Raw genomic sequence first — 18,194 nt, 5'->3', positions numbered from 1 at the left:
CATATTTAATTGATATCATTCTTTGAATGGACGATGTGAGAGTGCTAATACTTTTATCACTCGTAATCATACTCTAAGACCCAATCTTGATTTCGTAGACTAAAACGTCTTTTAGGAAATTTTAATTAATTTAAAGATTTTTATTAAAAAAAAAATCTTTTTGGTGATTAATTACACCTTACAAAAAAGATTTATGGCAACTCCATAAATTTTCTCTAAATTTAGTGATCGAGTTCCCTCAAACGAAAGATCGTTATGACATTGCCTTTAACTTAAAAGGCATGTTGCAATCGCACGGCACAATCGACGCATTTTACCATTTCATTAATCTTACTTGAATCTTATGATTTACATCTTTTTTTATCTCAACATTACTTTGAATAATTGATTCCATGTATCGAAAATAACTACTTTTTCATATTATAGCACTTGCTTCTCTATAACTACTAAATTTATATTACATATATTTAATTTTAAATTTATTCAATTTAAAACTTCGAAACTCAGATATTATTTCCATGTCTTTTGTACACCTTTAAATTTTGCTAGTTAAGAATGATGAAAAAGGAAAAGGATGGATAATTTATTAATCTATTGATTAAGCTACAAAGGAAAAAAATAATTATAAATTTTAATTATTAAATTAACAAAATTTTCATCATCATATATTTTCATCGTTCCTACGAACAAAAGTCTTATTTACTTTTAAAACTATTATTTTTACTTATCTCCAAATAAATTCTCTACAAATTATACATTTTAAGATTTGTTTTGTTTTATTTGTGCAATTCTACTTTTGTTTAGTGATGAATAATAAATCTTATGCATCTATTCAGAGAAATAGTACGAATGCCAATAAGTATTAAACAAATTTCACTCATTATTCAATGTCTTTTAATGATTTGTCATATTTTTTTACATCACCATTTCTAAGTTTTGTTTTATAGTTTGACGTCTTTATGTATTTTTGGGTAAATATTTAGACTATGCAGCTATTACATTATTTTGAAAGATCATTTAATCAGTTTTCACTTACAATTTATATATCAATTTTTAATTATGGTAGGTTTAGGATTGTTATTACATAGGTTCAACAAGGCCTTTTCAGATAAACAAACTTCTACTATATTTTACCATAAAAAAAATGGTTTTGAACTCTTTAATCTCATGTTAGTACACAAGAATTATGTTTGCTTGATTTGATATAAACTCCTTTTAGATTTATTTCAGATATAATTGTGTTGTTAGTACAATAAGTTAGCTGTTGATTTGCACATTAATTATATCTAAACTCTCTATCAATTTGTTCATACCCTTTTAAATAATGTGTTTTTTCTTTGAATTAGTCTTTACTTCTATGGTTTTATAAAAAGAATAGATCTACAATTACTATAATACAAACGAAAATCAATCAAAACAAAAGAAAATGAGGAGGCAAATTAGATTGAATTCAACTAGACTGATACACATGATGTGCCTATCATTATAGATAATGTCTGTTAGGCTATTGTGAATAAGCTTAGAAGGCTGAATATAGTTAAGTCGAATTAAAAAAATCATCGAAGGACATTTTTGACATGTTATTTGCATCAAAGCATTAAAAGGTTCAACAGCATTGCTAATGAAGAAAATATATTTGCATGCAAAAGTTCTATGAAATTAAATTTCTAAGATCTAAGTGATTATGTGAATATGATAACGTTATATAGGTTGAATCAAAAAAGGAAAAATTGGAGCCTGCTAGAGATGAAGGGTTAAGACGACCTGAAGAATACCGAAATGAGTGAAGCATCACCTGTTATTCATGCAATTAATGCAGTGTCAAAAACTTCGATGAATGAATCTCCATGATCCGTTTGGGATTCAACCCAGTTGATAATAATGATGATGCAATACGAACTGTCTATTCAAGATAGGAATGCAACGATTGAGAGCTTAATAGGAAATAAAGAAATTCACCTTAGTGTTTTTTTGATCGCACGGGCTTGTTCTTCTAACAGTATATTCAAGATCCTTTTTGAGTTAGATTTAAAATCCCAATCAAGTGGCATTGGAACAAGCTGTGGTTCCTGTGTTAAAAAAAACCTCTATAATTCCTAACTCAGAAGATGCTTTTGGTAAGCTTTAGACCTTTGAATTCATTGTAATAAAATGCTTTGGATCATTCATTATTAGACCCAGATGATCAAATTTATTTGTAAAGTTTAGTTTTTACAAATTGCAATTGCTGGTCATATAGTAGAAGTTAACAACATTGATGATTACCAAACATCTAGAGCTTTAAATAGAAGAACCAATTCGAGCCATTTGCATGAGTATACTTGAACATAAATGGACTATATATCCAGTAATATGTTTGCAGTATTATTATTTATGATTGTTTCTTTGTTTTATTTTTTTCATAAAATTTAGATATTCTGTATGTTGAAGCGAGAAACACTTATGATGCGTGAATACTATGCTTATATAATTCAACAATAGTGTTTTGTTAACAACACATTATAACAAAACACTATTGAGTTGGACACTTATTTCAACAATTTATTGTTGATGGCAACTGCTGAGGAGTTGAGATTATATTATGTTAAGCATCTAATTTAAAATTAATTGGTAGTAAGTAGATGAATTCAACATGAATATAAGATTATAGAAAAGTAAATGTTTATTAAAATAGGATTACACCACTTTAATAGATCCCATCACGTGTAGATAGAGATGAAAAAAACTTATTACAGGAAATTGAATATTTATTAAATATAGGATTATACCACTTTAATAGGTCTCATTATGTGTAGACAGAAATGAAAGAAATTTATTACGTGATAGATTTGGAAAGGGGAACAAAAAAAAAATCTTGACTCTGATACTATATTAAGCATTCAACTTAAAACTAATTAGCAATAAGTAAAAGAATATAACTTGAATATAAAACTATAAGAAATTGAATATTTATTAGATATAAAATTACATTACTTTATATTTATTAGATGTGAGATTAAACTACTTTAATGCAGTACATGACAGAAAGAACAGCAAGGCCACTTCTTTTACTCCCACCATAAGAACAAACAGAGATTGATAAACTTCTATAACCATCAACAACAAGACCTCTCCATTGTGAAAACAGAAAAAAAAATCCAAGCTCACCAACAATCAGCCACATTCCAGAAGACTTTCCCAGAAGAATCACCTGTAAAAAAACTCAAGTATGTATGAAAAATACAATGAATTCTACTTACAGTTTACTAATCAATATAGATGCCATGGACATGATATTGATAACTCTTATATACAGGGCAAAACATATTAAAAAAGGAATGAAGATGTTGTTGCAGCTGACAGAAAGTCATGAAAGTTGGTTTGATGCATAATTGTCTTCATGAAATATGCATGGACATTTAAATGTTTATATATTGTTAGACTTATGTCTTATGTTTGTTTTAGTTAATAATCTTATTTAGCACCAATTATGCACAAGCTAAAACTACTTAAATATTTGTCAATTTTGAGTTTTAATTAAACATTTATTCCATGAACTTTTTAAAGTTTTGATATATAATATGTTTCCATATGAAAGTACTCTGTTAAAGGCATAAGCATGAAATATATATATATATATATATATATTTCTATATATAACTTGATAATACCGTACACAAGTTATATAGTAGTCTAAGATGCTTTAAGCTTATAATTTAATTAGCAAGCAAGTAAAACTTTAGAAAATATATTCACTTGATAGTGTTAATTATTACATGTAAATCTTGTAATTTAAAAAATATTATTAAAAATGTAAAAGCATATTAGTTTTTATTATTTTTGACATTTTGTTCGACAACTTTTTTATTTAAGTCATTAAAGAAAAAATTATAAATAATTTTATTTAACTTTTAAAAATAACATTTGTTTATAAAAAAAAAATGAGTTTTTACTTCTATTTTTATTATTTTTTACATTTGTTTGGCTCATGCATGAATTTTTTTATTGAAGACATTAAAGAAAAAAGTGTAAATAATGTTATTTAACTTTTAAAATAATTTTTTTGTCAAAAATTGTAATGAATTTTTATTTCTATTTTTATTAATTTTTACAATTTTTTTGGCTCATCATAAAATTTTTTTATTGAAGACATTAAAGAAAGAAGTGTAAATAATGTTATTAAGAGTTATTCAATAAATTAAAATTTCAATATTAAATATTAATTAAGCATTGAATTACTGAAGAGTAATTAAGTGTTAAAAATTGAACAAAATCTTATTCTATTTTTGTGTTAAAAAGCATAATTTTATAGAGGTTTTACATTTTGTAAAAAAAAAAAAAAAAAAAGAAATAAAGTATTTTAAGTAAAATATAATAATGTTATTAAAAAAAAAAAAGAATTTGTTTTTTTTTCCCTTACATATTTTGCTAGAGCGGCCTCTTAAGTGAAAGTGGAAAAAAATAGAAAAAGAAATTCCGTTGTTTCAGCAACACGAAAAGAACAGAGAGATGGATCCACAGCTAACCGAAGTTTCGCAGCTATTCCAGCGATTCAATGCTGCGTTTATCAGAAAAGATTACGATTCCTGCGCCAATCTCCTTTCTCAGCTCAAGGTTTTTGAGCTTGTTCAAACCCTAATCTCTCTCTTATTATTTTTCTTTTTTGGGAGATATTTTAGGTTTTTTTTCTTTCTTTCATGTCGAAAAGATGGAGCCCATGTTGTAGACCGTCAGTTTCTTTGAAGGGTTGAATTTTTTAGGTTTTAGGAATTTAGGGGTTTTGTGTTGGATGTTTCAATTATTATTAGTTATCTTTGAGCTTGAAAATTTGATTGATGAAATTGATTGGCTTGGAACTGTAGGAAAGCAATAAAAAGAAATCTTTCTTAAGTTCTCAAAAGTTTTGATATTGAAATGCTGCTCGAATAATTTGCGTTTATTGTTCCAGGTGTTACTGACAAAGTTCAGGAGCCTTCCTCCATTATTCGAAAATACGCCTAATGCGGAAAATGAATTGCTGTTAGCAAGTATTTCTTTTGTCTCTTTTTTTTTTTTTTTTGTCATTTGTATGTTACCCCATCTTTATTTGAAGCGCTAGCTTTTTGTAACTTATAACTTGAAACTTCATGTGCAAGAACTAAATGTAATCTGGTTTAGAGTGAGGACTACCATGAAACCATAGCTAAATCTCAGATATGATTTGGGATTTGCAAGTTTGTTTCTTTCTTTGTTGGGATCATTAAGCCTGCTTTTTGGAGTATAGATGTGGTTGATAATTGGAGTGCGTTTCAGCCGCTATATGAAAGTTCTTTTAACCAATTTTAATCGAAATGAGAATTTAAGTCTCTACTTGTTTGATGATTATAAATTATGGGTTTTTTACTTCTTTTTTTTTTTCCACTAACAATTTCAGGGGAAATTTATGAGCAAGCTGTTGTTCTTAGTGTGAAGATTGAGGATCAAGATGCCTTTGAGAGGGATTTCTTCCAGTTGAAGCCCTATTATACAGATGCGGGGTTAGTTGCTTGTCTTTTGGAGTTATGCTTAAGTTTTGCTCCAAAGTTTTGGAATTATGTCTTGTCACCTTAGTGTAGCTATTGTCCTGTATGTATAATTTTCTATCTAGGCTTAGTTTTCTTGTTGTTGTTGATATAATATCACCCCCCCCCCTTTCTTTCTAGGTTTCTAAGTAGATGAAAATATAAGAGGTGCATTCTATAAAGCCCTTTATAATGATTCATAAAAGAAGGATAACGATTTGCCTAATTAGAAACATCAAGCTAGAATGTTTATATAATCCTTAAGGACTTGTAGGTCTGAATTGTGCAATGAAAGTGATGACAGAAAAGATTGAAGAAATTTTTTCCATGTGTACGTTCAATTGCTTTGGTAATAATTTAAGAATGGCCTAAAAGCATACATGTTACGATTGAAGATTTCCTGCTGGCTATCATCTTCTTTAATAGAACTAAGGGAATATGTTGCTTGTAAATGTTTATATTAAGGTAGTATCTTCTGGATCAGATCTACACTGACTATTTTGAGAAGCCATTTTGGTTGGTCAATGAGTCTGCTAGGCACAAGCAGCCAATAATGCTGCGAAGTGTCATAAAGAATAATAGTGATGTAGGACAGCTTACGGGGCTAGGGTTTACGATAATGATAATTTGAAATTCTTAAGAAAATAGAAAAAATTGAATAAAGAAGAGAAAAAACGGAAAAGAAAATATAGCCTAAGCTTCACACCTAGGTTTTCTTGATCCTTGATCTCATCATGCAATCTAGAAGAAAGAAAACCTGAGCATCACATCTAGGCCTGATTGCATTGCACAATCTGAATAGCAATAATGCTAAAAAATTCTAATAATCATAATTTGCTTTTGATAAAAGAGGCTACTAGCCTACTACCAACCCTAATTCTAAAAGAACTAGAACTTCGATTCTAGGTAGGACTTTAAGGAAAACACTTAAGACTTTTAATAAAAGACTAATAAACTTGACCTAAAAAACCTAATAAGATAAAGAAAACTATACTAAACCCTAATATAAATGTAAAAATATCAAATATGACCCTAGATCTATAAGATATTACAATTAGCCTCATAAATACAACAAGAGTAACTAAATAAAATCTCAAGTAAGCTCATCCCACAATTAGCTTAATTGTGTCCTGCATCAAATTGTATGACTTATCCCTTATTTCCTGAACTCGTCTGCTGGACCCTGATTAAGTTTGTTGTCTGCTTTCCAGATTCTATGCTTCTAACTCTTGCACATTTATTGAAGTGTTGGGAAACATATGTAAATGATGTCTTCTACACTTCAGATCTTCTGGGATGTACTGTATTGCAATTCCAATTTTACACACTTTTCTTTATAAGTAGTTATATTTATCCAAAGTTCAATGTAGGAGCTCATCATTTTGATGAGCAATCACATTTCTTTTTTGTAGGACTTTTAATACCTAAAGATATTTAAACAGTTGTTGGATCTTGCATGAGCATGTTGTTAAATTGGGTTTGTTAAACTCAGGCCATTTAAACAAATTGTCTTAAGTAAACTTCCACTCCTTACAATGTGTTTACTCGTGTGTGCTGAGTAATCTCTTATGTAGAAGCCTCTATTATTTATTCTTGGGAGGTGATACTAATTATTTACTTTTCTTTTGATGAAGCAGTAGCCGTCTTCCAGCATCCCCTCAAGAGTACCCGATTTTAGGTCTTAATCTCTTGAGACTTCTTGTCCAGAACAGAATTGCTGAGTTTCATACTGAACTGGAACTGCTTTCAGCCAGTGCTCTGGAGAATCCTTGCATCAAGCATGCTGTGGAGCTGGAGCAATCGTTTATGGAAGGGGCTTACAATCGTGTGTTGAGTGCTAGACAGACTGCTCCTCATGAAACTTATGTTTATTTCATGGATCTCTTGGCAAAAACAGTGAGGTAAGCATTTCTGTTTGATGCATGATGATAATTTGGGGATAAGAAGATCAAAACTTGTCAAACCGTCGTTTTAATTTTGGTTGTGTCTGTAATCATGTTGAACCTAAGTTCATTTAATGACATTTATTACATCAGTGTTGATGGTACTACCTGTTTTGACAACTAGGATATTTTTTACTGGTGGCACTTCCATTTTCATATGCTTCTTTAAAGTGATAGAATCTACTGTGTTATGTATTCTTGTTCATTGGCCAATGGTTATTAGTTTATTTATAACTTTCCAGAGATGAAATAGCCGGATGCAGTGAGAAGGCATATGACTATCTTTCAATTAATGATGCTCGACAGATGTTACTGTTCTCATCCGATCAAGAACTTTTGGAATACATCCAAGAGGTAAGAATTTGTGTTACGGCCATTCAAAGAAATTTGTCGAAGGCTTTGTCATGCCAAGCTTACTTGTACCTGTTCCCTTGATTGCAGGAGCATCCTGAGTGGGAGGTGAAGAATGGATTTGTCTTTTTCCAGAAGGCAAAAGAATCTGCACCAAGTAAGGAGATTCCATCACTACAACTGATCAACCAAACTCTTAGTTATGCAAGGGAGTTGGAGCGGATTGTCTAGGGAAGTTGCTTCCAATGGTTGCTTTTGCTTCTTCTTGAGACACTCATGTCACTTGACATCGATTCTGTTGTTGATTTTACTTTCTACATTCAGTATGAAACTGAAAAAGTTTTTCATATTTCAAACTATATACTTTAGTGGCTCCAAATTGCTATGATCATGTCACTTTTTTTTTATAATTTCCAGTAGGAAAAATTTTTTTTTTACATAAAAAGTACAGTAGGGAAATAGACTCGACAATTTAAAATACAATATAGTGGTTTGATATAAAAATGATACGAATAAAAGACATGAAAATAACATGATTTAAAATTTTAAAAAAATCATAAATAAATTTAATAAAATTAAAAAAATATGTTTTATATTTTTTTATCGATACGAATTATAATATGTGATTTTTGTGTAAAATATGATATTAATATAATATGTTATATGATATGTAATATGAATTGTTAGGTTTATTTAAAAATAAAAGAAAGAATTATGAGTGATAAGATTTGAATATTAGATTTGTTGAATGTTATTTTTAAGAGTAGTTATATCAATTAAATAAATTAAATTTCGAATTTATTTTCAGCAAGTTGTATATAACAAACTTATCTATCTTGTGATTTAAAGAGTAGTCTGATGGTTGATAAATTAAAATCGATTCAACTTAGGAAAGAAATAACGAAGCAGTCACTTTCAATAGGTGAAGAGGGAAAACAAGGTGGCCATTTGATGTCAGTGATCAGTCTGTGGAAATTATTATGACATGCTTAACGTGTGGATCATCATTATATTTGTGTTGTTTTGATCGTCATCCCTTTTGCTTCTTTGCCATTGGAATAAACCATTGTGTAATGAAACATTAGTTTCCACATACTTGATTAAGTTTTTGAAAAAGTTTAGTTGTTATCTACTATATATTAGTGGGAGCAGTTTATTGTAAGGTGACCCACTGGGTATAATTATTTAGTGGACTGTTATCGATATTGGAAGCAAGCTTGAAGTCTTTTCATACAAGAGGGTTTTTTTTTTTTTTTTTTTGTTAATTGAGTTGGATTTTTGTGAAAAACATTTGTGAGTTAAATTTTGAAATAGTGCGGAGAGAAGATTTGATCTCGGCAAAGGTGGAGACACACTGATTGCCTTATGAAAAATGAATACTACTTTGTTTCAAATCATGTCTTAGATTGACTTTTAAAAGTTAAATTTTTATCAACTTTAATTTTATTTTCTTTTAAATAATTATTAATTAAAATATAAAAATACCTTTTAAAAATTTTGAATAGGTAGTTTTCAAATATAATTTAATAAAATATTTAAAATATTAATGATCAAAATTGATAATATTCGACTGTAAAAAGTCAAATAAAATTCATTGTAAAAAAAAAAAATGAAACGTAATTAATGACATCATCTTTAATTAATGAGTGTTTGTTTTACCTGGGAAAAAAGAGGGAATGTTTTTTTTTTTTTACTGGCCAGGGAGGGTTTGGCGATGAAGGGAGAGGAGAAGTTACTGTTCCCTTTTCAATTGTAGTGGGATTTTAGCAGCAACTGGAGGAATTCTAAATTGATCTGTAATTGTACACCCATTTACAAAACAAAACCAAAAAAAAAAAAAAAAGGGAAACACTGTGCTGCTGCCATTACACACTAACATGGAGATGCGGTTTTTATTTTAATTTTTTTTTTGACGGACCAGATTATTAAAGATTGAATTTTAATTATTAAAAATTAATATTTAATTTATTAAAAAATATTTTTCAAATAATAAAAAATAAATTAATTATTGAATAGACATTATTATAAACGTTAAAAACTCTATGGACTATGTGTAGAATGAATAATAATCCTGTCAATTTTTCCAACAATATTCTCCAAAAAGATTTTAAGCATTTCATAAAATGATTTACAATGTGAAGGGTGAAGATGTTAGTAATCACCTTCTATCACAAAACCTTGCTTCTAAAATACATTACAAAAATTCCCTTTGTTTCTAAAGTTGTAGCCAAAAGACAAGATGAATAAATTCTCAGGATATTGAAAGCCAGCTTTCTTTCAAACAATACCAGAATCTACCTTACGCGGTTGGAACGCTTTCTCATTTCTCAAAACTTCCCGTAGAAAAATTTTTAAAAAAATAAAATTAGGCAGTTATGTTTAGATAAATTTAATAATTAATGTCATTGCATCGTGTTTAATGTTAAATATGATTTCAGATATGATATAAATATAATATGAATAACTTAAATATAAATATGATATATTTATTATATATGTTATATATAATATAACACGATTAATATATTTAAAATTAATTTATACCCAATTAACATGATACGATATGATTAATATGATTTATATACGAATAACACGATTAAACACAATTAACTACTCAAATAATATAATACGATACGACATAATTAATACGATTATATATGAATAATATAATTAAACAATATTAATCCATTTATTTAAACAAAAAATATTATTTAAATTAGTATTTAAACATCAAAATAATTTGATAAATATGATTATTAATTTATTTTTTAAATAAATTAAAATAAATTTTAAAATTTTTTATATTATGAACAATATTGTATTTTAAGTATGTCATTACTGTTGAACATGAATACAATATAAATAATATCGTATCTTAACCATATCGATACGATTAAAACATAAAATACGATTACATTAAATTTATACATAATTTTTTTGAATCATTTTTATATCATGTGAAATTACTAAATCTATTTTTAAGGTTGAATCTAAGATATCAATTTTATATTGAGCTTATGACACTTGTTCATCCTCATATTCGAATAAAATATATTAATTATCGGTGATTTTTATGTCAAATTCATTCGTTCTGTTAATTGCTCCAAAAAATAAAATATATCACTTCAATACTACGTGGATATTCATGTAATATAAATTTTAATTTAAAAATTAAATAAAACCACATTTTCCCTGTGGCATTTAGGTGATAAAATTTTGTCATGTTTTAAACTAAAAATATTTTTAAAAAAATTACAAATTTAAAAGTTAAATTTAAAAAAATCACAAATGAAAATAAAATGTTAGATGAACCTTATAAATGTATGGTGAAACAATGGAGGCTAATTTTTTGGATGGGATTTTTTTTTCCTTGATAATTTTGAAATTTGAATTTAAATTTAGTAGTATTACTTTTTTTTTCTTTTGATATTATATATTAATATTATTATCATTATTTATTTAAAATATTTACAATGATTAAATATTAATATTAATATTAGAAATAATTTTAAATTTTAATAAAATAAATATATGTAAAGTGGAATTATTTAAAAATATCGTACTAAATTAAGATAAAGAAAATTTATTTTATTTTTTTCATAAAATTAGTACACTGCTTTAACGTTAGAAGCCATAAGTAAAGTTAGATGAAACTTCCTCCCATCCAAATCTCCACAAAATCGTTTCTCCACTTTACGACATTTTCACGAAAATTCCACGTACGCCCAAATTCCACGGCGCATATCAAAAGACCGTACTGCGGTACCGATCAAAGTACAAAATTTTCATCCATCTAGGACAAAACCGTCATTTCGGTAAATACCGTTTCCTTTAACCAGCAACTAACACCGTCGATTAACACCACGTTACCCGACAACCACCAGCCTACCAGAATATTCCATCCTAGATCCGTAAAAAGTGTAATGAATATTAAGAAAGGTTAGTTCGTGAATTTTTAAATTTTGTAAAATAAATTATTTTTAGAGAAAAATAATAATTAAAGAAAATAGGTAATTTTTGTATTTTATGGAATTTAAGAAATATAAAATCTTTATATTTGATTTATGAAATTTAAAATTATCAAATGAATTTTTTTACTATTTAATAACAAAGAAATAACATGTAACACAAATATAATTATTTATTTAATATTTTTATAATATATTAATAAATGAATATAAATGAACGAAAATAATAAATTGACATAATTATATTTAGATGAAGAGCACATTTTGAAGTTATTATTACACATTATCTTTGTGTATGATTTGCTTGGTCTGAGCATTTGTATGAAGTGTTATTCAAATAAAATTGTTTTATAAGTGTTGTAAAAAAAAATAAAAATAATATTGACCGAACTTTATGCACAAGTTCGATAAAATTTTAAAAAATATATTTTATATTCTTTCGTATATTTCTAATATGAAACAAAAGTAAAATATTCAGCTTTATTACAATAAATCATAAGTTTTTAAATGAAATAAATAACTAAAATAAAGAGATATTTTTGTTAATTAGTATTTGTTGTCACGTTGTTTGTGAATTTTTTTTAATTATAATTATATATTGAATATATAATTGCATATTGTACAAATATATAAAATTAATATGATAGCTAAAAATAATTACAATTAATAATATGCACATTAACATGTAAAATTTATTGATTAATAGAAAGTACTTTTAAGTTAATGTAAATTAAAACTAAATAAATTTTTAAATAATAATTTAAATTCATTTACGAACATTTTACTGAAGATTTTTTAATTATAAAATAAAATCTTTTAGCCATTTATTCAAGTGGTGTATATTTTATTGGATATTTAGGATTGTCAAATATTGAATTATATTATTAGAACTAATGGTGCATTTGGATTAGATAAGGAATTTCAATAAAAGATTTAATTTGTAGAGAGATTTTTAAAATTTTAAAATGAAATTACATTTTTTTGGTAAGAAAAGACTTAGATTAAATTAATTTCTTTCGTATAGTTTGTGAAGTTTCTTATTAAGAATGATTAAATAAAAATTAAAATTAAAAATCAAAATTGATATATTGAAAAATCTTATTATATATATTAAGTGTGTAAAATTTGAAAATTTTTTAAAAATTTTGGATATATTTTTATATAGATATTTTTAATAAAATTTTTAACATAATTTTTACTATTGAATAAGTAGTAGTACTAATCGAATTTGAATTATAAAATTATATTTTCAAAATTTTTACATATTATTAATATTTTATTGAATTTTATAAATTTATCCGTTTAAATTTTTTATTAATGTTTTTATCACATCAATTTTTTTTTTAGGAAACTCAATGGACCACACTTAAAAAATTTTTATCTGTCTTGTTTTGTTTAACAAAATAATAATTAAAATAATCAAAATCCTTAAAATTTGAATGAGAAATTTTAGAGAGCTAAAATTCTTTTTTCAAATTTCACCACCTCAACCGACGGAATTTGTGAAATTAATTAATTTTATAAAGTAAGAAACTAACCTTTATTGTATTTTCAATTTTTATGCTACTTTTTTTTTTCAATTCCAACTTCAAAATCTCATTATAGTTTTTTTTTTTAATTTTTTTATATTATTAGTAATATTTGTACATTTTAAAAATTTAATAACATCTATATTACATATTTATAATATTTAATATTTTTTCTAATATTATTATTTATCTATTATAATTATATTTTGACACATATATTACATTTTTAATATTTAATATTTTTATTTCTAATATTATTATATCTATTATAATTATATTTTTATCTCATCAAATTTTAATATTTAATTTTTTAAATATTTATCCAAATAATACAATTACAAATATTATTTTTTTAAGTTGATATGTTTTAAAATTTTTTTATTTAAACGCATTATAAAAATCTAACATTTTATTAACAAATAGTAAATGCAAGTGGCATAACTGAGATGAAATTGAATAGAAATCTTAGTGCTCCCTTTTATGAAAAAATCAAATTGAGCTCAACGATTTCACCTTTCTATGGAGACTTGAGATATATAGGATTTGAATTTCCGTTGCCCTTATTTATTATTACTTATTAATTATATCACCATATTTAATGTTTCAAAAAAATGTTGCTAAAGTAGGATAAAATTTTGTTAAAAAGGCGTAAAGTCAGCAGGGAGTCCGTTGTAACGGTAGAGTGAAAGAAAACGGTTCGTTGGTGAAGGTGGGTTAGCGGTTAGGTGCGGTGTTAGACGGGTAGGAAAGCGAGTCTGCATCGGCATGATCCTTCTACTTAACTCTCTTTTCTCTCTTTATATAACCCCACCTTGGAGTTGTTTGGACTAAACAAATCATCATCTTTGTTTCCTTTCCTCTCTCTCTCTCTGTTTCTTTTTCTTACTTGTATGGCAGCCAATTGGAAGAGTGGTGGAGGGATCGCCGTCTTGGGGAAGCGACTTCTTAACCGCACCTCCATTCGCCAACCATCCCCCTTCAACGACTTCGCCACTCCCTCTCCTCCTGCTGTAGCTCTCACTATCAGGTTCTTTTTATCTTGCCCTTAATTTTCCTTCATTTCCTTTACACTTTTTTCAGTTTCTTTCTTGTTAAGGTTGTACTGTTTGATGTGATTCGTGCTTTGCTGAATTTTGTACTATGTCTGCCATGTTACATTTTTTCTACTATATTTTTTGATTTATTGTTAAATTGCCAAACAATGTTTTCATTTCTTTTTCGATCATTTTCCTTAGAAGCTTCATTACTTTTGTTTTTTATTTTGATTTCCTCCGTTTAAATCTAGTTATTAAATTAAATTTATACATATTTTATTTTTATCAAGAAAAATAGAAAGAAAAGGGGCTGTTATTGATAGATCCAATAATTTTAAATAAAATCAAAATACATGAAAAAATAAGAAACGATACGATTTAAGCTTTAAAAAGAAATTTTATATAAATAAAAAATTGTTCGATATTTAATATATTAATAAAATAAATAATATAATAATTTTTATATTTTATATTTAACATAAAATACATACGATATAAAATATAAATGCATAAATTGACATCCGATTAAAATAAAAGTGTAGAACTGTTAATTGCTTCAATAAAAAAATCTCGTACAGAGTGGAAATGCCGTACTCGGTGCAGGGTGGGGCCTGGCAAGGGAAGCGATAAATGGATAAGGACACACGACCCTTTTGTCGCCTATTGGACACCTATCGTTTATTCACCTTCATTTCTTTTTCTTTTCGATTTTAGTAAAAATTAAGTTTTTTTGCCCTTTTTTACACAAAATGATTTTTAATTTTATAAAAATTATATATTTTTTGTCTTAAATCTTCTGATATTCAATAATTATTTTAAATTTCGATTACTTTAAAATTAAATCAGATCAAATTTTATAAATTTTATTTATTTTTTATTTATAATACTCAAAATCTAAACTTACAAAAAATCATAATTTTTATCACTCAAATCAACAAACGTTAATAAAAAGTTACATTCTTTTTGCGTAAAGAATACTACTATATAGTCTGAAAATTTTTAATTTTATAAAAATAATTTTTAATTACATTTAATTTAATTTAATTAGAATTTATTACCCTTTATTATATGGGGCTTTTGTAGAAAAGTGATTTCTAATTTTCAGTTTACATTTTATTTAATTTTATGGTTTTATTGGTTTCGCCCCTTCTATGGTCTTATAATAAAAACCCTATTCTATGGTTAACATTGGCTTTAAGTTTATTTTTAAAAATATGTTTAATGAATATCACATTAATTATATTACTAACCATGTAATTTGAAGCATAGGAGGATTCTATGGGGTTTCAAACAATGCTTGTGAGAAAATAATAGGAAAAAAAAATCACTTAAATATACAATACAATAATTTTGATTAATATGTTGATTAGTTACGATAGCATACTATTTTCAAAGCAAATGTTAGCCAGGGTACTAAGTTAAAAGAGATAGTACTAATTAAAATTTTTTTTAAATGAAGACTTCATCTGATAATAAATTTTTTAAAAGGTTTTCAACGTTTTTTATTTTTAATTTATCTTTAATTTTTTAATTTTATAAAACTTAAATTTTTTAAAAATTGTAATCTTCAAAATTTTAACTAACATGCATTTCGATTTAAATATTATATTGGGCTTTTCTAGAAAAGTGATTTTTAATTTTTAATTTTCAATTTACATTTTATTTATTTATTTGTTTGTTTGAGATCTTGTCTGACAATTATTTTGGATTTTAATTAATTTAAAATTGAATTAGATCAAATCTCATAAGGGATTAAGTTCTTTCAAAAAAAAAATTTTATTTACAAAATTTGAAATCGAAACTTTACTTAAAAAAATCAAACTTTTTATTGCTCGAATTGAAAGCTTGCTTAAGAAAATTAGGTTCTTTATTACTTGGATCAACATGCGTTAATTTATTTAATTTTTTTGGTTTTATTGGTTTTGCCCCTTCTACAGTCTTATAAAAAAATAAAACCCTATTCTATAGTTAACATTGGCTTTAAGTTTAATTTTTAAAATATGTTTAATGAATAATCACATTAATTATATTAATAACCATGTAATTTAAAAGCATAGGAGGATTCTATAGGGTTTCAAACAATCCTTGTGAAAAAATAATAGGAAAAAAATAACGTAAATATACAATACAATAATTTTGATGAATATGTTGATTAGTTACAACAGCATATTATTTTCAAGCAAATGTTAGCCAGTGTACTAAGTTACAAGATATAATACTAATTAAAATTATTTTTAAATGGACACTTCATCTGATAAAATGAATTTTTAAAAGATTTTCAACGTTTTTTATTTTTAATCTATCTTTAATTTTTTTAATTTTATAGAACTTAAATTTTCTCAAAAGTGTAATTTTCAAAATTTTGAGTGACATGCATTTCGATTTAAAATTTAAACTAATGCTCAATTAACGAAAAAAAAATTCAACGCATGATTTGTCATGTTTCAAAAAATTTTAAGTAACACGCATGCTATTTAAACTAATGCTCAATTAACAAAAAAAAATTTGAAGACTTGATTTGTCATGTTTCACGTAAAAAATTTTTATATAGTGAAACATGATAAATGTTTTAATCAAAACATTAAATGCAAGAAAATAAACAAATAAAGATGGAAAAGTTTGGTCGGTTGGAGGTAGTTATCTGATCGAGTCAGACGCTGGTCACGTGTTTTATCATATTCATTTTCTTCTGGGTATTTGAATGGAATATCTTGACTCTCTTGGCTTTTGATGCTTCACCTGCCCTTCACTATCTGCCACAAAATTTACACACCCACCCTTGCTGTCCTTTTTACTGTAGTTTACTCAACTTGTAATTAACAATCATTTTTAAAGCTTTTAATTAAATTAAAGGGAAACGTTAACTGGTGTTTCAAAAGCACTAGTTAAGATTATATTTTTATAAAAGCATATTAATGGGGACTATAAACACCTGTTAATTAGATCCTCTATTAAAATGAAATTCAAATCTAGAACAGTGGTTCAAAATTTGATTTTTTTTTTTTAATTTGTAAATTGAATAAACAATGAAGCAATTGAAAGTAACAATTTTCATAGTATCGTTTTTTATTGACATTGTTGCTATTGATGGCATGTTTGTTTCTTTGATCAAGCATGGTCAATGTAGTGTTAGCTTCTCTGGTAGTAGCAGAACTATTAGCATACAACTTTAAGACGGTAAGATTGAAACCAATCCTGATCATGGAAGTTGTTATGATATGTGCAGGAGTGCTCACGCATCGGCATATGACAAGAACCTGGACGATCAGGTCCATTCATCTGTTGTTCCTGATGATGTGATTCAGCCTCAATCAGACAAGTACTGGGCACCACACCCGAAGACTGGGGTGTTTGGCCCTGCTACCGAGCTTGACGCATCTGCAGGTGGGGAGCAGGGCTTCCGTTCCTCCCTTGCCAATGGTGGCGTGAACTCGGTCCTGGAGGAAAAGGCCTGGTTCCGCCCCACAAGTATTGAGGACTTGGAGAAGCCACACCATCACTAAGGAGAAAGTCTAGATAACAGTAAGTGTGATTTTAAAGTCTTGCTTCAATCTAATAAAGTACTGTTGGAAAACCCTGGTTTAATGTCTATGTTTTAGCTAGTAAAAATATATAGTTGGGGTATCTGGATGGCTGTTATATGGGAATTTGTGTATCTAGTTACTATGAACTATGTAACATACGAAGTTTTCTTTGCAATGCTTGCTCGGTATCTTCCTATGAAATCTTTGGTTATTTCGTCTATGGTATCAGCTGTCATTTCTATGATTTTCTTGCTCTAACTCTTAATTTTTAGCTGCTATTCATTTGTCTGTATTTTATCTATTTTATATTAAATATGTATAAAATA

At 26.7% G+C, this 18,194-nt stretch overlaps 2 protein-coding genes across 3 annotated transcripts; both read left to right on the top strand.

Annotated features, from left to right (window-relative positions):
* The first annotated feature begins 4,389 nt into the window (after positions 1-4,389).
* LOC111276879 (26S proteasome non-ATPase regulatory subunit 8 homolog A-like) lies at positions 4,390-8,223 on the top strand. Of its 2 annotated transcripts, none has more exons than XM_022862814.2 (6): positions 4,390-4,593; positions 4,928-5,006; positions 5,393-5,495; positions 7,157-7,420; positions 7,705-7,816; positions 7,904-8,223. In XM_022862814.2, the coding sequence occupies exons 1-6, from the start codon at positions 4,489-4,491 to the stop codon at positions 8,042-8,044; spliced, it is 804 nt and encodes a 267-aa protein (XP_022718549.1). In that variant the 5' UTR covers positions 4,390-4,488; the 3' UTR covers positions 8,045-8,223. The 2 variants fall into 2 exon arrangements, with proteins under 2 accessions (XP_022718549.1, XP_022718548.1); XM_022862813.2 differs by having other exon boundaries at positions 4,403-4,593; positions 7,154-7,420.
* A 5,760-nt stretch (positions 8,224-13,983) lies between these two features.
* On the top strand, positions 13,984-18,088 carry LOC111277725 (late embryogenesis abundant protein At5g17165-like). Its single transcript, XM_022864136.2, has 2 exons — positions 13,984-14,337; positions 17,571-18,088. The coding sequence occupies exons 1-2, from the start codon at positions 14,201-14,203 to the stop codon at positions 17,845-17,847; spliced, it is 414 nt and encodes a 137-aa protein (XP_022719871.2). The 5' UTR covers positions 13,984-14,200; the 3' UTR covers positions 17,848-18,088.
* The last annotated feature ends 106 nt before the right edge of the window (positions 18,089-18,194 follow it).

Source organism: Durio zibethinus, chromosome 7, assembly GCF_047325235.1.
Source record: "Durio zibethinus cultivar Kanyao isolate XHJ-2024 chromosome 7, ASM4732523v1, whole genome shotgun sequence".
NCBI classification, from domain to species: domain Eukaryota; kingdom Viridiplantae; phylum Streptophyta; class Magnoliopsida; order Malvales; family Malvaceae; genus Durio; species Durio zibethinus.
The sequence above is the reverse complement of the archived record's forward strand: the minus strand, read 5'-3'. Positions and strand labels throughout refer to the sequence as shown.

Bases quoted from the DNA above. Each gene is read 5' to 3' on its own strand.
- LOC111276879 (XM_022862813.2), top strand. From the start codon at position 4,489: ATGGATCCACAGCTAACCGAAGTTTCGCAGCTATTCCAGCGATTCAAT. The intron at 4,594-4,927 runs GTTTTTGAGCTT...TTATTGTTCCAG, and splicing joins ATCTCCTTTCTCAGCTCAAG to GTGTTACTGACAAAGTTCAG. The intron at 7,817-7,903 runs GTAAGAATTTGT...CCTTGATTGCAG, and splicing joins TTTTGGAATACATCCAAGAG to GAGCATCCTGAGTGGGAGGT.
- LOC111277725 (XM_022864136.2), top strand. From the start codon at position 14,201: ATGGCAGCCAATTGGAAGAGTGGTGGAGGGATCGCCGTCTTGGGGAAG. The intron at 14,338-17,570 runs GTTCTTTTTATC...TGATATGTGCAG, and splicing joins GCTGTAGCTCTCACTATCAG to GAGTGCTCACGCATCGGCAT.